This window comes from Thalassophryne amazonica, chromosome 13, assembly GCF_902500255.1.
Source record: "Thalassophryne amazonica chromosome 13, fThaAma1.1, whole genome shotgun sequence".
NCBI lineage: Eukaryota > Metazoa > Chordata > Actinopteri > Batrachoidiformes > Batrachoididae > Thalassophryne > Thalassophryne amazonica.
Genome location: NC_047115.1, coordinates 45,288,351 through 45,305,713, shown reverse-complemented (window position 1 = coordinate 45,305,713; position 17,363 = coordinate 45,288,351). Strand labels below are relative to the sequence as shown.

Genomic DNA, 17,363 nt, shown 5'->3' with positions numbered 1-17,363 from the left:
TCTGCCCTGGACAGTGTGAATCGGGATTCATCCGTGAAGAGAACACCTCTCCAACGTGCCAAATGCCAGAGAATGTGAGCATTTGCCCACTCAAGTCGGTTACGACGACGAACTGGAGACCCCGATGAGGACGATGAGCATGCAGATGAGCTTCCCTGAGACGGTATCTGACAGATTGTGCAGAAGTTCTTTGGTTATGCAAACCGATTGTTTCAGCAGCTATCCAAGTGGCTGGTCTCAGACGATCTTGGAGGTGAACATGCTGGATGTGGAGGTCCTGGGCTGGTGTGGTTACATGTGGTCTGCAGTTGTGAGGCTGGTTGGATGTACTGCCAAACTCTCTGAAACGCCTTTGGAGACGGCTTATGGTAGAGAAATGAACATTCAATACACGAGCAACAGCTCTGGTTGACATTCCTGCTGTCAGCATGCCAATTGCACGCTCCCTCAAATCTTGCAACATCTGTGGCATTGTGCTGTGTGATAAAACTGCACCTTTCAGAGTGGCCTTTTATTGTGGGCAGTCTAAAGCACACCTGTGCACTAATCATGGTGTCTAATCCGCATCTTGATATGGCACACCTGTGAGGTGGGATGGATTATCTCAGCAAAGAAGAAGTGCTCACTATCACAGATTTAGACTGGTTTGTGAACAATATTTGAGGGAAATGGTGATATTGTGTATGTGGAAAAAGTTTAGATCTTTGAGTTCATCTCATACAAAATGGGAGCAAAACCAAAAGTGTTGCGTTTATATTTTTGCTGAGTATATGTTGAACCCTATATAGGCTGGCTGAAGTGGAGCAGAAAGTGACACACACGGTCACCTCCATCCTTCCTCAGAATTGTTTGAATCCCACTTTAAATGCATCAAGATTTACTCACAGTTCACCATGACAGTAAATCTGTATTTCATACTATTACGTGAGTTTTGCTGTTAATCCACAGTTCAAATGCTGGTGAAACTTCAGGCCGGTCCATGATGCTACTAAGTTATCATCGCATTTTGTAAAGTAGCCTGACAATTGTGATACCCGATGGTGGCTGTTGAAATGCCTGAGCACAGACCTAAATGGTAAATGGGTTGCATTAATATAGATCTTTTCCATCTGAATAAGAAGCTCAAGGAGCTTTACATTGATGCTTCACATTCACACATCAAATGTCAGTATGCTGCCATGCAAGGCACTCAAATGCACAATAGGAGCAACTTGGGGATTAAGGCTCTTGTCTGGCTGGGGTTTGAACCAAGGATCTTCTAGTCACAAGCCCAACGCTAAACCACTAGACCATCACCTTTTCCTCAAAAAAAAAAAAAATAAAAAATCTAGAGTCCAACCTTGGTTTGGTAGTAGAACTCCTATCCACTGAGCTGCCTGTTCTGTAAATACAACATGCATGAACTTGTGCTAAAGTCTCTCACAGCAGTTTGCATCTTGAGAACATGTGAGATTATTTATACATACATATTACATAATTATTTATTTGTGTTGCCTCCCTATAATGTTTGTGCTTACGTTTCTGTTGCCATTGTAAGCCACTACGTCAGGTGTTTTAGAATGGCTTTTATGGTTATGTATCACTAAAGAGACCTGTGTTTAGTTAAGACAAAGCAGTAGGAAGGGTGCTGAAGTGAGAACTCATTGGGGACAGTGACTCTGCTGCAGGAGTCAGTGTGATAGCTGGAACCTCAGGGCATTTGAGACTGATGGGATGAGGTTGTTCCAGGCCTTCACCATAGGCTTCATTCTCATTGCGTCTCATACAGCCCACCCCAGTCAAATTGAGCTAGTTATTATTATTAGTCCATTTTCCAATTTAGTTTGGGGAAAAAAGTGTTTAAGTGATGTTTGTCATGGTAAACAATTAGACAGACAAGCAATGTGGTGCATTGCAACTAACTAAAGATGGATTAACAACATATTCAGGTACATAGTCCCCCATTTGCATGTGTTGCCACTGGAAGATGCAAAGATCTATTGCTATACATATGTAATTATTTTGCCATGTAATGCCAATGTTCCAGTGGTGTTAGCTTTATTGGTTTCTTTATCTGTGATGAAAACTAGAGCATATGCAGATGCAGGCCCTTCGGTTCAACACTCTGAACAACCAGGCAAAGAAGATGAATATGGGAGTGATTCTGACTCGGAATCGGCGAAATCAGTGGAAGCGAGCAGTGGAGAAGAAGGAAAGGATGAAGGTGGTGATGGGAAAAAAAAGAAACCACGCTCTGGCTTCCGTGACCGCAAGGTAATCTACTCACAATGAACACTGAGCCATTCAAAGTTAAATCTTCATTGGTGGTTTTAAAGTTCTCACAATGTGAATGCTCTATAAGCATCTATGTATTAAAAGCCAAGTGGCTTCTGTGTTCGTGTGTGTAAATTTGATCACGGAGAAAGTGGGGAGAGCTGACATTTGCGCTTTGGTATGGTTATGTATACTCAACAAAAATATAAACGCAACACTTTTGGTTTTGCTCCCATTTTGTATGAGATGAACTCAAAGATCTAAAACTTTTTCCACATACACAATATCACCATTTCCCTCAAATATTGTTCACAAACCAGTCTAAATCTGTGATAGTGAGCACTTCTCCTTTGCTGAGATAATCCATCCCACCTCACAGGTGTGCCATATCAAGATGCTGATTAGACACCATGATTAGTGCACAGGTGTGCCTTAGACTGCCCACAATAAAAGGCCACTCTGAAAGGTGCAGTTTTGTTTTATTGGGGGGGGGGGGATACCAGTCAGTATCTGGTGTGACCACCATTTGCCTCATGCAGTGCAACACATCTCCTTCGCATCATCCGTGAAGAGAACACCTCTCCAACGTGCCAAACGCCAGCGAATGTGAGCATTTGCCCAGTCAAGTCGGTTACGACGATGAACTGGAGTCAGGTCGAGACCCCGATGAGGACGACGAGCATGCAGATGAGCTTCCCTGAGACGGTTTCTGACAGTTTGTGCAGAAATTCTTTGGTTTTGCAAACCGATTGTTTCAGCAGCTGTCCGAGTGGCTGGTCTCAGACGATCTTGGAGGTGAACATACTGGATGTGAAGGTCCTGGGCTGGTGTGGTTACATGTGGTCTGCGGTTGTGAGGCTGGTTGGATGTACTGCCAAATTCTCTGAAACACCTTTGGAGACGGCTTATGGTAGATAAATGAACATTCAATACACGAGCAACAGCTCTGGTTGACATTCCTGCTGTCAGCATGCCAATTGCACGCCCCCTCAAATCTTGCGACATCTGTGGCATTGTGCTGTGTGATAAAACTGCACCTTTCAGAGTGGCCTTTTATTGTGGGCAGTCTAAGGCACACCTGTGCACTAATCATGGTGTCTAATCAGCATCTTGATATGGCACACCTGTGAGGTGGGATGGATTATCTCAGCAAAGGAGAAGTGCTCACTATCACAGATTTAGACTGGTTTGTGAACAATATTTGAGGGAAATGGTGATACTGTGTATGTGGGAAAAGTTTTAGATCTTTGAGTTCATCTCATACAAAATGGGAGCAAAACCAAGTGTTGCGTTTATATTTTTGTTGAGTGTATTTTGGGTCAGGGATGAATGCTGTGAAAACAAAGTTGATAGGACTAATATTTTATTTCCTGCTAACCAGATAAGCTCTGAACAAAGGAAATATCTCAACCTTGCTAGTTGTAAAACTTGATATCAACTTAATGTGCCAAATAATGAATACAACAGGGCTGTGAAAATTCCATGGATCCGAGGAATTCCGCAGATTTCATCATGGGCAGGGGGTGTTACTGTTGTACTCTGTAATTGTGATCGTCACTGACTTTTTAAAATACCTATCGCAAAGCGTTTCCTTTTTTATGATATCGTCTAAGTTTTATAAGTCCACAGACACTGATCTGTATGTTACAGATACAAATCAGTGTCCTCGGATCCGCGGAGCTTCGAGGAGGAAAAATGCCACTCAAAGCGTAGCTGTTACGACAGTTGTCATAAAACGGGACTGGTTGGTTGCTTCGGCGACACTGTGTGGCTGCTGTAGCATGTGGACATCGCAAACTTTTAGAGCTCTCAAGTTTTTAAAAGAAGAACTTTGCAGCATGTCTGTGTCACGGAGTGACATCAGACAGAGGGAAGATGGTGAGAAAGACGGTTTGAAAAAGTTTGACAAGGATAAGAATCCGTAGAATTGTCGCTGGCTGCATGAACACATCTGAAAGATAAACAGGAAAAGTGAACTGTGCCATCAGGAAACAAGGTAAGAATTTTTTTTCTCCCTGGAAAATAAACATTGTGCTGTTCAAACAGGATTTTAGACGAGATTATGCAACTCTTTTTTATTAGTAATCTATACTTTCTTTCATTTGGAAAAAATACATTGTGGTTTTGAATGGATTCACATAAATTTACACAAGAATGTAAATGAGTTTTTATTAATGTAGAATTTTTCATGGGGAAAAAAGACGTGGCTTTGAGTGGATTTACAGGAATTTACACAAGAATATGTGACTTTTTTGCTATAAGGTGTGTTACTGATATTTTACCATGATTTTCAAAATATTCTCCAAGCTTTAGCTGTTGTTTTTGAAATGCTGTAACAGTCTTTTCAGTCTTCATGAATTTCATATAGTTTAACTGTTTTGAGTGAATGCATAATTTGGTTTACAATTAAAAGGAAAATCATTCCAGGTCCTACTTCCACGTCATATTCTGTTATTTCAACATTATCATTGACAGTTTAAATAAAAGGTTGAATCTAGGATCATTTAAATATGCACTTCTTTTGAGATTTTTTTCTTCCAGGAGATGCTGAAAATGTATCATTAGATACAAAATTAATTTAGTTTCTGGGGCCCCACGCCCCCAGAAACCTAGAACCCATGGATCCCACGGGCAACGCGCTAGTGTGTTATATTTGTTTAGACATAATATTTTAGGGACTAACATAAACTTGGACAGTGTGTGTTTTTGTAATCATAACGTGCCACCTGTGGGATTTTATTGCTGTTAATTTGGCAGTGGCAGAAAATGGAGAACAGAAGAAGAGTCTTTGACATGATGCCACACAATTAAAGTTTGTAGCAGAAGACATCTTTGTTGGCAAGCCAGAGAGAAGGGAGAGGAAGGGCTGTAAAAAGTGGGTGCCCGCTAACAAAATGTGATGCAGTTGTAGATTTGACTTGTGTGTGTTGATGTACAAATTGCATAATCACTCTTGCCTCAGCAGCACCTGCCATTGCTGAGAGCTGAAATGTGTCGGGGGACCAAATCTTTTCAGTGAAACACAACACTCTAGGATTCATTTGCATGTCGGACAAAATACAGTACGTTGTTTTTTTGCCAGCTACTCAGTGTGTCAAATAAAGTCTAACTTTAATAAAAGATACTGTGAAACACTTGGTGTATACATTATCATCAGGTGTCCAGAATGAGAAAGTACTTGAAATTGCCAAATGATGGAGTTTTACAGTATGGGTAGTATCTCTGGAAATACAAAGACATTACACATAGTTTGTTGGGAGAAGTTAATTATTGTGTGTGTGGTGCTTTGCTATGTATATATTCCCTCACTCACTTGCTAGGGGGTCGTTTTGACTGTTGGGGTTTTTCTGTAATTATTGTATGGCTTTTGCTTTACAATATAAAGCGCCTTGGGGCGACTGTTTGTTGTGATTTGGAGCTATATAAATAAAATTGATTTGATTTGATTTTGCTCATCTTTAACTGCTTACTCCAATTAAGGGTTATGGGATGTATATATTCTATCTCTGCAAATGTCTTAATCTTTTCAAATGGAGACTTTCTAAATAAAACCATATAGGAAATATATAGCACATGATGCATTTATGCAGATGTTTCATAAGTTCCGTTCATCATTGTTGCCTCAGATGCAGCCTTTAAAAAATGGGGGCAGCGACTAGAATAGAGATCCAGCTGTTTTGGAAAGAAGTTACTGAATTCGTTTCTGAATGAAATGAGGAAAGACTTCTGTGTTTACTAACTTATAGTCCACACATTTCATACAACTTGCAACAAAACTAAAGCTTATTGGTGTTTGTTTGTTGCAAGTTGTTTAATGGCCTTAAATTGGAAATACATTAATATCAACCTTTAGGGCCCTGTTGCACCTTCATGATTTAGCCAGTGTATGCCGACCTTATTAAAAATGCTAGCATACTCGGGTGTACATCTGATAAATGATGCAGCTGTCACACCATGACGATTTAGCCAGGGTATGCTGAGAGCTCCATTTCCACTGAGCGGTCTTGGTCAGTACTACACTGTATAATACATGTCAGAACAGTTAAGTCTGGCTTGGTTTGCATTTCTACTGCCGACAGAACCTTTTTGTTTGACAGATGGAACACTTAAATAGCACGTCAATGAGCGTGTGTAGACTGTCACGGTGCCTCACCCCTCCACACGGAGGAAACACAGAGTAACATTATTTTATGTTATTTATTTTTTGTCTTGGTGGATCATGGGGATTTATTTTCATCGTGTGCAGACTGCTGAAGAATCGACTGTTGTCTGTGATAAACGCTGATGTGAATGAATGAGGCATTGTGACTCTGTCAGCTTTTAAAAGTTAATTGTCTTGTTGTGGCACTAAATGCCGGCATCCTCTGGTTCAGGCTGAAAAACACAGACGATCACAGAGGGCCTTCTTTTAAAATGCTGTTTCTTCAGCCACAACAAGGAATTAAAGTATTTTCAGACATCGTTTTTCAAAATCAGTGTTTGTATAATTCATCACAATATAAGATGGATAAAGACAATTTGTGGGCATTGTTTTCTGGAAAACATTATTAATTAATTTAATTAATTAAATTAATTTATTGTAAATTCATGAAAATACTACAGCTGAATTGTGCTATGAAAAGACATGGTATCTGACATTAATTATGACCTCAAATGGTATTAAAAACCCCACAGTGATTCTTACATTTACTTTGATGTTTATTTCATTGCAGGCAATATGAACCCAAGTTATTTCATGTTTTTATTAATTAATATGCATTAATTCCTGCATTGTAGTCCTGTCTAAAGCATTTTCCACCTTGTAATGTTGTCATTCCTTCTCACAAAACATGATGTGTTCTTCAGAGTGGTTACAGTGTTTTTGGCGTTGGGGGAGGCGCTCCTCATGACATGTTCCAATGACAACAATAAACAGCTGAGGACTAGCTTATAATGTACAGCAATAATACATATTCACCTGGAGAAAAGATCAAAGTGTCTGCTCAATCTGCTCTCAGATATGACAAAATAAGTCAAAATTAGCTATCTTTGAATTTGTTCAAGGTCTGTGTCCCAAGAATGCTCCCTGTGAATTTGAAGACCCTGCTGAGCATGGAAAGTGTTCACAGTACCCGTTGCCCGTATTTTGGCCTCTGGTAAAAACAAAATCCATTTGCTGAACTAGTAACTTCATTTGATGGGAATGATGAGATGCAATCCAATTTAAAAAATGTTTAATGAAATTTACATTTACACTCTGTCAGGCAGCAGCTCTCTGCTCACAAGATTAAAGCCACTCTATGTAAGTGTTGAAGAGAGGCGCCAATGCTATGACCTTTCGGGATGTTTTTATCCTTTTAAACCCTATTTATCACCTATGCATAACACCAAATGTTATGAAATGTAACTTTAACTTAAATTGGCACATGGTGTGGTTTTTAGAATGCATTAAAGAAAAATTACACATCTTTAATTCTTTATTGTTTTATTCTGCTTCACATATGCCCATTAGGGTTATGACTACAAAAGTTTTTTCAAAACTTTCATTTTCCTGATATTACATTTGATGAACCTTTACCCATAGATCGCTTTTTTGAAGTTTATTTCATTGGATCTTGAAAAAACCTCCCGCACCTAGCGCCACATCACTTTTAAAAATACATGATTTTACACAATACGATTTAAAAAAAATAACGTAACAAGAAAAGAATTAACAAGTATCAAGAAATAACAAAAACATATACAAATAAATATTGCTAAAATATATTAATAAATAATAATTAAAAGAAATAAAACATAAAGGTAAAATAGATCAAATTGAACACGCCACTCAACAAAGTCTGCTGCCAAACTGGTGTCTAAACACTCTTTGTCAACCAGAAAAGCGCCACAGGTGCTTCAAAGTCTGGCTTAAGATGGAGTTAGTATCCCAACACCATCACAGTCTGTTGTCTGGCGTTGAAAAATCAGAGATGCAGAACAAGTTAAGAACCGCCTCATGAAACTCATCTCTGAAGAGAAATTTTGTTTGCAGTTTGATGGTAAGAAAATTAACAATAAAGAGTACCAAGTTGTGTGCTTGAAAAATGACAGAAGAACATTACAACTTGGCATTTTGGCTTGTGACAGTGGAACTGCTGCAGACATCTATATACCACTACAGGACATGCTTGATGAGTACAATGCATGTAACAGTATTCACATGATCATCTCTGACACAACAGCAGTCAATACTTGTTGCAAAAATGTTGTTGTAGCCAGGCTTCAGAGAACATTTTGAGACAAGGGATTCGATGAACCTCAATACATCAGCTGCCAACACCGCATTCTTGATCTTGTTCTGCGATGTGTTGAACTTCTTTTTTCCTATACGGTCACGGTCACCTAACATTAACTATGAGTTTATTGGTGAGATTTTGGAACAGTATGATGATTTGTAAAATGCATACATGGGCATAGAAGTGATACCAGAGTATGAGAACCTTGGCTGTGGAGATGATTTTAAATTCCTTTTTGAGGTTTGTGAAGCATACAAGTTTTACAAAATGGAGGAAAAATGGCCTTGCATCAAATGGCACAATCTGCCATCACTTCACAGTGCCAGGTGGAACTCACAAGGAATTTTTTTTACAGTTATTGCATTATGCCTTCTTCCTATTTGGCGAGAACAGCTGAGGGTAACTTGCGATTTCATTGCAACTACATGGTCGCGGGCCTGGTTTTCTAACCAACACTATTCAGAGACGGATTATGACCTGCTGTCAGCAATATCCAAACTTAAGTCTCCCAAAGCTGTGAAATGCTTCTCTACTCACTGGAAAAAGGAACCATCAGTGCTTGATATGCCTCGCTCCAGCATAGTAGCTGAGAGAGCTGTAAAGTTGATGGAGGAGGTTCGTTCTACTTGCAAAACAGACAAATATCTTAACAGCAAATTTATTAACACTAATACACAAATCTGAAACACTATTAAAAACACTACAAATGCTATATGTACTCATTTTCATGTATTCCTCATGTGTATTATATGTAAAACTGACATGTTATAATAAAGTGTTTGAGCCGCTAGGTATTTTAATGTGAAATATGAAACTGTCTTAGGTGCGGGAGGTTTTTTCAAGGTCGGGCAAAACCAAAGACATTTTTGTGGGTTTTAGGTAAAAGTTCATCATTTATAACCCCAGGCTAATAAATTTGAGAATTGTCATAACCCTAATGCCCATCACATGTAGAAAATGGCCCATTACTCATACCATCCTTTGGAAATGTATGAATCACTGTTTTCTTGTCTTTAACAATATCCTGCCCACAGTGTGACCTGATTTGTTAAACATCACAAGTTTGGCCTATCAGCCCTGAAGGTTACTACTGTCCTGCAGAGTGGAGCTGTGTCAGCTGTATTTATTTATTTATTCTTATTATTTATTTATTAATTTATTTGTTCATTTGTTTAACTTCATAATAATACTTATGGGTGCAGCAGTTTTTTTTTTGTTTTGTTTTTTTTTTCCTCTGGATGTGGTTGCCATATGCTCCATTCTTATTTAGAGCAATTCAAAAAGATGCTACCACCCAGAAAAAAGGCTAGATGGACACGGGACCTCAGGCTTGCACCTTGCCCGTGACGCACTGAAATTCCTGCAGATTCCTTGAATCAGGTAATACTGTTATGCACTAGGGGAGAAATGCCTAAATTCCTTCCAATCTTTCATTGAAGAACATTTTTTTTAAACACTTCACACGTGTTGACAAACTGGAGATCATCTGCCCACCTTTGCGCCTCAAAGGCTCAGCTTTTTGTGGATAATGCTTTTGTATCAAATCATGATGACAGTCATCTATTGACATCACCTGTTTGCAGTGGCATCATTATTTAAGTTTGTTCTTTTTTTTTTAACCTTATTACTAGTCTTAAATTACCTTCGTAACTTTTTTGGATTGTGTTGCAGACCTGAAATGCAGGAAAAGATGTATATTCATACATAAAATGAAGTTGACCACAAAAACATGAAATATCTTTGCATTTTCCATACTGTCCCAAAATTTTCTGATTTGCCGTTTTATTAAGATGCTCGATGTGTGTCTCTTCCTTTCTAGATTGAAAAGTGTGTGAGTGTTAGGCATGAGCTTTTTGTCTTGGTAAACTATACATTTTTGGGATGGCAGAACAAAGAATAAGCCCCCACCATTTTCCTCTTGTTCCTTCGGTCAAATATTTCCTCATGGCTAGCTCATAACCGCTCATCTGTACACTAATGGTTGTTGGATCTCTGGCCACACTTCTGGTGATTTCACAAAACCAAATTAGGTCAATTAAACTCTGGGAAACAACACTGAAGCACATTCATGAGAGAATTCACTTACTCATCTTCAACCACTTACTATTCCAGTTATGGGCCAGGTAAGGGCTGGAGCCTATCCCAGCAGCCATAGGGTGTGAGGCGTGGTACAGCCTGGACAGGATGGCAGTCTGTCGCAGGGCCGCATATAGACAAGCAAACACAAGTCACTCCCGCATGAACACCTACGGACAATGGGGCAGCACAGTCTTGTTTGAACACCTGCGTGATATCGAGGGGATTTGACCACTTCTAGGGACAGCCTGCCATTGCACAACATAAACACAGCATTGCTTCAGATGGAAAAATGGTGTGCTGTTTGGTTTTTGGCTGCAATCACTGTAGCAGTTGTGAAAAGAGCAGTTTTTTTCTGGTTCTCAGTGGAGAAGGGAGGACAAGGCAAATGGTAGAGGTCGTATTGGTAAGTGTTAGCCTACAAACCTAGCTAGAGTAGCTGTGTTGTCTCGCTTGCACAACTGCCTCGACATATTTGAGCTTCAGGTCATAAACAAACCACAACACGTCTGCTTTCATCGTGTGATTTGCTCAAAAACTCAGAGAAAGTGTCATGTTTCTGATGGTGACACCTGAGGGCTGTCGCCACATGTGGGATTATTGCATCATATTTGAACCCTTTAGCATCCACCCTCAAACAAGACTACGCTGCCCAATTTAAAGTTACCAATCCATCTACCCTGCATGTCTTTGGATGTGGGAGGAAACCGGAGCACCTGGAGCGAGAGAGGAATTCAAACTGTTGGGTTGTTGTTTTTTTTTTTTTCAAATTATCAAATTTGATAATTATGTATAACAGATTAAGGACAAAAATTATTGGCCATGTGTGATTCCCCCTCCCCCCCTTTTTTTCTCCATTTTGTGCCGCCATAGCTGAGTTTAGCAGTTATTTTCTGCACTCTTCCACCAAGTTAACCTGTCATTCATGTTTAACCTGAAAACACAGTCTGTCCTGTTTGGTTTGTGTGGTGGCTGGGAGTCTAATACACCTCCTATCAGGAATGACATTACATTTTCCTGTTGTCACCTGTGTCTTTACTCGTCATTGTCTCACTGTAGTTGCGCCTGGTGTCCTTTAATGAACGTTTAGATTACCTAAGCCATAAGATATGAATGTCATGTTGATGCATGAGTATTGGAAAGTGTTTGTAAAACCTAATGTACGAAGTACTGATTTAGTTTTTGTGTCTTTCCGTGTGGTTGCAGGTGATGGAGTATGAGAACAGGATAAGGGCCTACTCTACACCAGACAAGATTTTTCGCTACTTTGCTACATTGAAGGTCATTGGAGAGCATGGTGATGCTGAGGTTTACATGACACCCCAGGACTTCATACGCTCCATCACTCCAAATGAGAAGCAGCCTGAGAGTGAGTGCTTCTTCATTTTCTTGCTTTGCTTCTTCATAATCATTGACTTCATCAGTCCTACATTCTTGTCTGTGGTTATGCACCTCTTTTTGGTCTTTCACTTTATTCCCCTTGTATTTGTCTGTGTAGACAGTATAGTCAATGTTGATGATTACTCCATTTTTCATGCAGAGTTTAATCCATTTTTCATGCAGTTTCAGATTCAGAAATATACTCTGGAGCTCCAGGAATTTGTGTTTGTCACTGTACAGGGTAATGTGTCCTCACTTGGTAGTGCTGGGCACAGTTCAGCTAATCCGCTAACCGATAATTATCGAAGCTAATGTTTTTGTTAGCGGATTAGCTTTTCAGATAACTTTTAAAACCATCAGCGGACCAATTATGTTCTGATAACTTTCAGTCCGCTAACATTTTTTATTTTTTTTTTGCTGCTAAAGTGAGCAAAGTTTAACGGTCACAGATGTTTGTAAACCCCAAAATCAAACATTTTAGTCCCTGTCATGTGTTTGTGGCAGACACACAAACACATGCAAAGACTGGCTATCGCTTGCTGATGATGTCATCATTAAGTGCAAGACGTGATTGGCTGGTCGACACGGAGCATTGTGGGTAGTGTAGTTCAGGTTCACTTTGGACATTGCAGTGTTACCGTCTGCTCAACACAGAAACGAAATGGACTAATTTTAACATTTTATTTTATTTTTTTGTGACTGACGGGATAATTTAATTGCCAAGACTCAGTGGGAGAGAGGAGATCTCACGGTGCAGCTGTGTTACAGAGGGACTTTTCTTCACCGTTTAGACACCGTTTTGGATAATCACGACACTTCATATGGATTATAGTTTTCTTCAGAATTTAATGAACCCCACTGAAACTAATAGGTAAGAATTTATATTTACTTCGTGTTGTTTACTCTGCCAATCAATGCATTAATGGATGTATTTTGGTTGTTTAAGCCGCAGAGTTCAAAGCGTGTGAAAAAAGAAGCAGCTTTTAGTTTGTAAATGACGGTGTATATAATACCGAGATAAACTGTGACTTCTAATACTGTGTTTTACTGCTTTTGAAAGATGATGACAGTGTTTGGGGTTTTATTTTTTATTCATTTATTTTTCGTGCATTCTTTTTGTGTTTTTGAGCCTGCCTGGGAATGACTTGATCTTTGAATTTACCCAGCAGCCCCTGCGGCGCTTAAGGTGAAACTGGCTTATCAGAAGCCGACAGTGTAATCTGACATGGTCCGAATCAATACTAAAAGTTATCGGTTATCTGTAACTTCCGATTTATCAGTTTACCGTTATAAAAGATAACTTTTCAATTAGCGAATTAATGGCTATCGAAGCTAACTGTTTGGTTAGCTGTGTCCACCACAGCTAAGATCAGATGACTGCAGGGTTAGATCGTTACCTATCATAGTCATCCCTCCAGTCCGCCCGGGTAGTTACACTTAGCAAATGTCTGGCTGTACAAAATTGAAGTCTGTCATTGGCTTCAATATCTTACTGACCATGCTCAGACGTATGAAGGCAGACTGGCAGGTGGGGAAGTGACAGAGTTGTAAAATCGTACTGAGCTGAGGGAATTACCACACAGCAGTTGGTGTGTCAGTTAACACGTTCAAAACAGGGCCAAGCTCAGGCATCACCCACAGAGTTAGTGAGAGATATTTGATCTTTAGCCATGTTTGTGTATGTAGTTGGACATGGGTTAGAAAGCCACAGTCCTTAACTTACCATATATTTGTTTCAGCTGTACTCTGGTCATTATACAGTCAAATTTCTTTTTTTTCAGATTGCATGGCATTTTAATGTACTAGACAGTAATGGTCTCTGTCAGGCTTGCAATTTAATGCTTAGTGTGTGAGTACTCTGACATCTTGATCATTCAACCACAGTAAAAAAGGGGAGTCTGCAATTAGCACTTAGGTAATTAGGTCTTGGCTCATCCTGTCACATCCGTTCTACCTTTCCTTCTCATCTCAGTGCTTCCTTCCCATAACACCAGTCAGGAATTAATCTAGCTTAGCTTCTGTTAGTGACTTTTCATATATATAGTCCCAGGATTTCTTTTTCACTCTTTGAGGCTCCCATATTTTCTCTTTTTGTCAATACCTTAATCCTTGAAACTGGAATCAAAAAACTAACATACTTCTGTGTCCACAACCTGTGCAAAGTGTAATGGATACTAGGGATGTCCCAATCTGATGGAATCCGATTGTAATTGGTAAATTCAAGGCATTTTTTGATTGATCCTATCAGAAAATGAAACCCAGTTAAACCAGAGGTGAGCAGCAGAGTGGCTTAGTGTTTAGCACTGTTGCCTCACAGCAAGAAGGTTGTGAGATCGCTTCTTGCCTGGTCCTTTCTATGTGCAGTTTGCATGTTCTCCCTGTGTTTGTGCAGGTTGGCTGCCTCCTACTTCTAAAGACATGCAAGCTTGTTAAATTGGAAACTTAAATTGATCCTAGATGTGTGTGAGAGTGTGAATCTATTTGTTTTTTCTCTATGTGGACCTGCGACTGCGTTACCAACTGGAAGATCCTGCCTATAATGGGATGTCTGGAAAAATTCTTTGATTTCTGAGGCTTCTCTATGATGACGTGTCCGCTACAGTTCTGGTGAATGGCACAAAAACTGAAGCCTTCAGTATTCAAACACGAGCAAAGCAATGCTGTCATTACCTCTACACTCTTCATCTCTGTGCCACCATTCAAGGTGCCACCATTAATTGACATGTACAGTATGGATGGAAACCTCTTCAACTTGAGCCAAGTAAGAGCGAAGAAGAAAATTGCTACCACTTTGCTCCTGGGCTTCCAGTATGCCGATGACAACAGCGTATATGTGTGTGTGTGTGTGTGTATGTATATATATATATATATATATATATATATATATATATATATATATATATATATATATATATATATATATATATATACACACTCAACATAAATATAAACGCAACACTTTTGGTTTTGCTCCCATTTTGTATGAGATGAACTCAAAGATCTAAAACTTTTTCCACATACACAATATCACCATTTCCCTCAAATATTGTTCACAAACCAGTCTAAATCTGTGATAGTGAGCAATTCTCCTTTGCTGAGATAATCCATCCCACCTCACAGGTGTGCCATATCAGGATGCTGATTAGACACCATGATTAGTGTACAGGTGTGCCTTAGACTGCCCACAATAAAAGGCCACTCTGAAAGGTGCAGTTTTATCACACAGCACAATGCCACAGATGTCGCAAGATTTGAGGGAGCGTGCAATTGCCATGCTGACAGCAGGAATGTCAACCAGAGCTGTTGCTTGTGTATTGAATGTTCATTTCTCTACCATAAGCCATCTCCAAAGGTGTTTCAGAGAATTTGGCAGTACATCCAACCAGCCTCACAACCGCAGACCACGTGTAACCACACTAGCCCAGGACCTCCACATCCAGCATGTTCACCTCCAGGATCATCTGAGACCAGCCACTTGGACAGCTGCTGAAACAATTGGTTTGCATAACCAAAGAATTCCTGCACAAACTGTCAGAAACCGTCTCAGGGAAGCTCATCTGCATGCTCGTTGTCCTCATCGGGGTCTCGACCTGACTCCAGTTCGTCGTCGTAACCGACTTGAGTGGGCAAATGCTCACATTAGCTGGCGTTTGGCACGTTGGAGAGGTGTTCTCTTCACGGATGAATCCCGGTTCACACTGTTCAGGGCAAATGTCAGACAGCGTGTGTGGCGTCATGTGGGTGAGTGGTTTTCTGATGTCAGTGTTGTGGATCGAGTGGCCCGTGGTGGCGGTGGGGTTATGGTATGGGCAGGCGTCTGTTATGGACGAAGAACACAGGTGCATTTTATTGATGGCATTTTGAATGCACAGAGATACCGTGATGAGATCCTGATGCCCATTGTTGTGCCATACATCCAAGAACATCACCTCATGTTGCAGCAGGATAATGCACGGCCCCATGTTGCAAGGATCTGTACACAATTCTTGGAAGCTGAAAATGTCCCGGTTCTTGCATGGCCGGCATACTCACCGGACATGTCACCCATTGAGCATGTTTGGGATGCTCTGGACGGGGAGTATACGACAGCGTGTACCAGTTCCTGCCAATATCCAGCAACTTCACACAGCCATTGAAGAGGAGTGGACCAACATTCCACAGGCCACAATTGACAACATGATCAACTCTATGTGAAGGAGATGTGTTGCACTGCATGAGGCAAATGGTGGTCACACCAGATACTGACTGGTACCCCCCCCAATAAAACAAAACTGCACCTTTCAGAGTGGCCTTTTATTGTGGACAGTCTAAGGCACACCTGTGCACTAATCATGGTGTCTAATCAGCATCTTGATATGGCACACCTGTGAGGTGGGATGGATTCTCAGCAAAGGAGAAGTGCTCACTATCACAGATTTAGACTGGTTTGTGAACAATATTTTGTGAACAATATTTGAGGGAAATGGTGATATTGTGTATGTGGAAAAAGTTTTAGATCTTTGAGTCCATCTCATACAAAATGGGAGCAAAACCAAAAGTGTTGCGTTTATATTTTTGTTGAGTGTGTGTATATATATATATATATATATATATATATATATATATATATATATATATATATATATATATATATTGTGTGTGTGTGTGTAGGGCTGCCACAATTAGTCGACTAGTCACGAATCACGATTATGTCGACTATCCAAATAATCAGCGATTAATTTAATAATCGTCATTGTTTTTTTAACCTTTGTTTTTCTCTCAAAGGTACCGCTGTACCTTCCTCTGCCTTTCTGTTCTTGACATACATGTGCAGCAGCTGTAATCCAGGTCAGCCGTGATGTCACTGGAAAAGTTATGCCCAAACATCATGGCTAGCTGGCAACGATGTTCAAAGGTTTGGGAACATTTTAACCAAATTAAAGAGAAAAACATGCAATGCAAAATCTGCAAGACAGAACTTGCCTTCCACGGCAGTACAACAGCGATGCAGGAGCATCTGAGAAGGAAGCACGTTGTGACTGATGCTGACAAAGGAGGACAGTCATCTCAGTAAGCTGATTGGCTAGTTAGCCGCTAACAGTAAGGTCTATAGCGATCTACTTACTTATATTGATAGCTGTAAACATTAACTATGATGGTGTCATTAGCCTTAGTACACATATGCTATGTGATTGCTGTAATGTTATAACAGCAATGTCATGTTTGAATAGGAGATGTGATAATGCTAATGTTTTATAACGTTACAGTGCTAAAAAAATATGTTCCTCTTCAATAGATGATTTTGTTACCAACCCAACAACATGCACATCTCGGCAAGCAGATATCCTGACTGAAGCAATCTTGAACAAGTTGGTGACTGACATGAGACCGATCTCACTTCACCACAATGATGGATAA

At 40.0% G+C, this 17,363-nt stretch overlaps 1 protein-coding gene across 5 annotated transcripts in view; it reads left to right on the top strand.

The window, feature by feature from the left end:
* micu1 (mitochondrial calcium uptake 1) overlaps positions 1-17,363 on the top strand; it is a 100,923-nt gene that overhangs the window by 6,290 nt on the left and 77,270 nt on the right. For all 5 annotated transcript variants that reach the window (XM_034185660.1, XM_034185658.1, XM_034185656.1 and 2 more), the window contains exons 3-4: positions 2,070-2,253; positions 11,793-11,955. In XM_034185660.1, the coding sequence (XP_034041551.1) occupies positions 2,070-2,253; positions 11,793-11,955 (347 nt within the window). The remainder of the gene's footprint in view (positions 1-2,069; positions 2,254-11,792; positions 11,956-17,363) is intronic.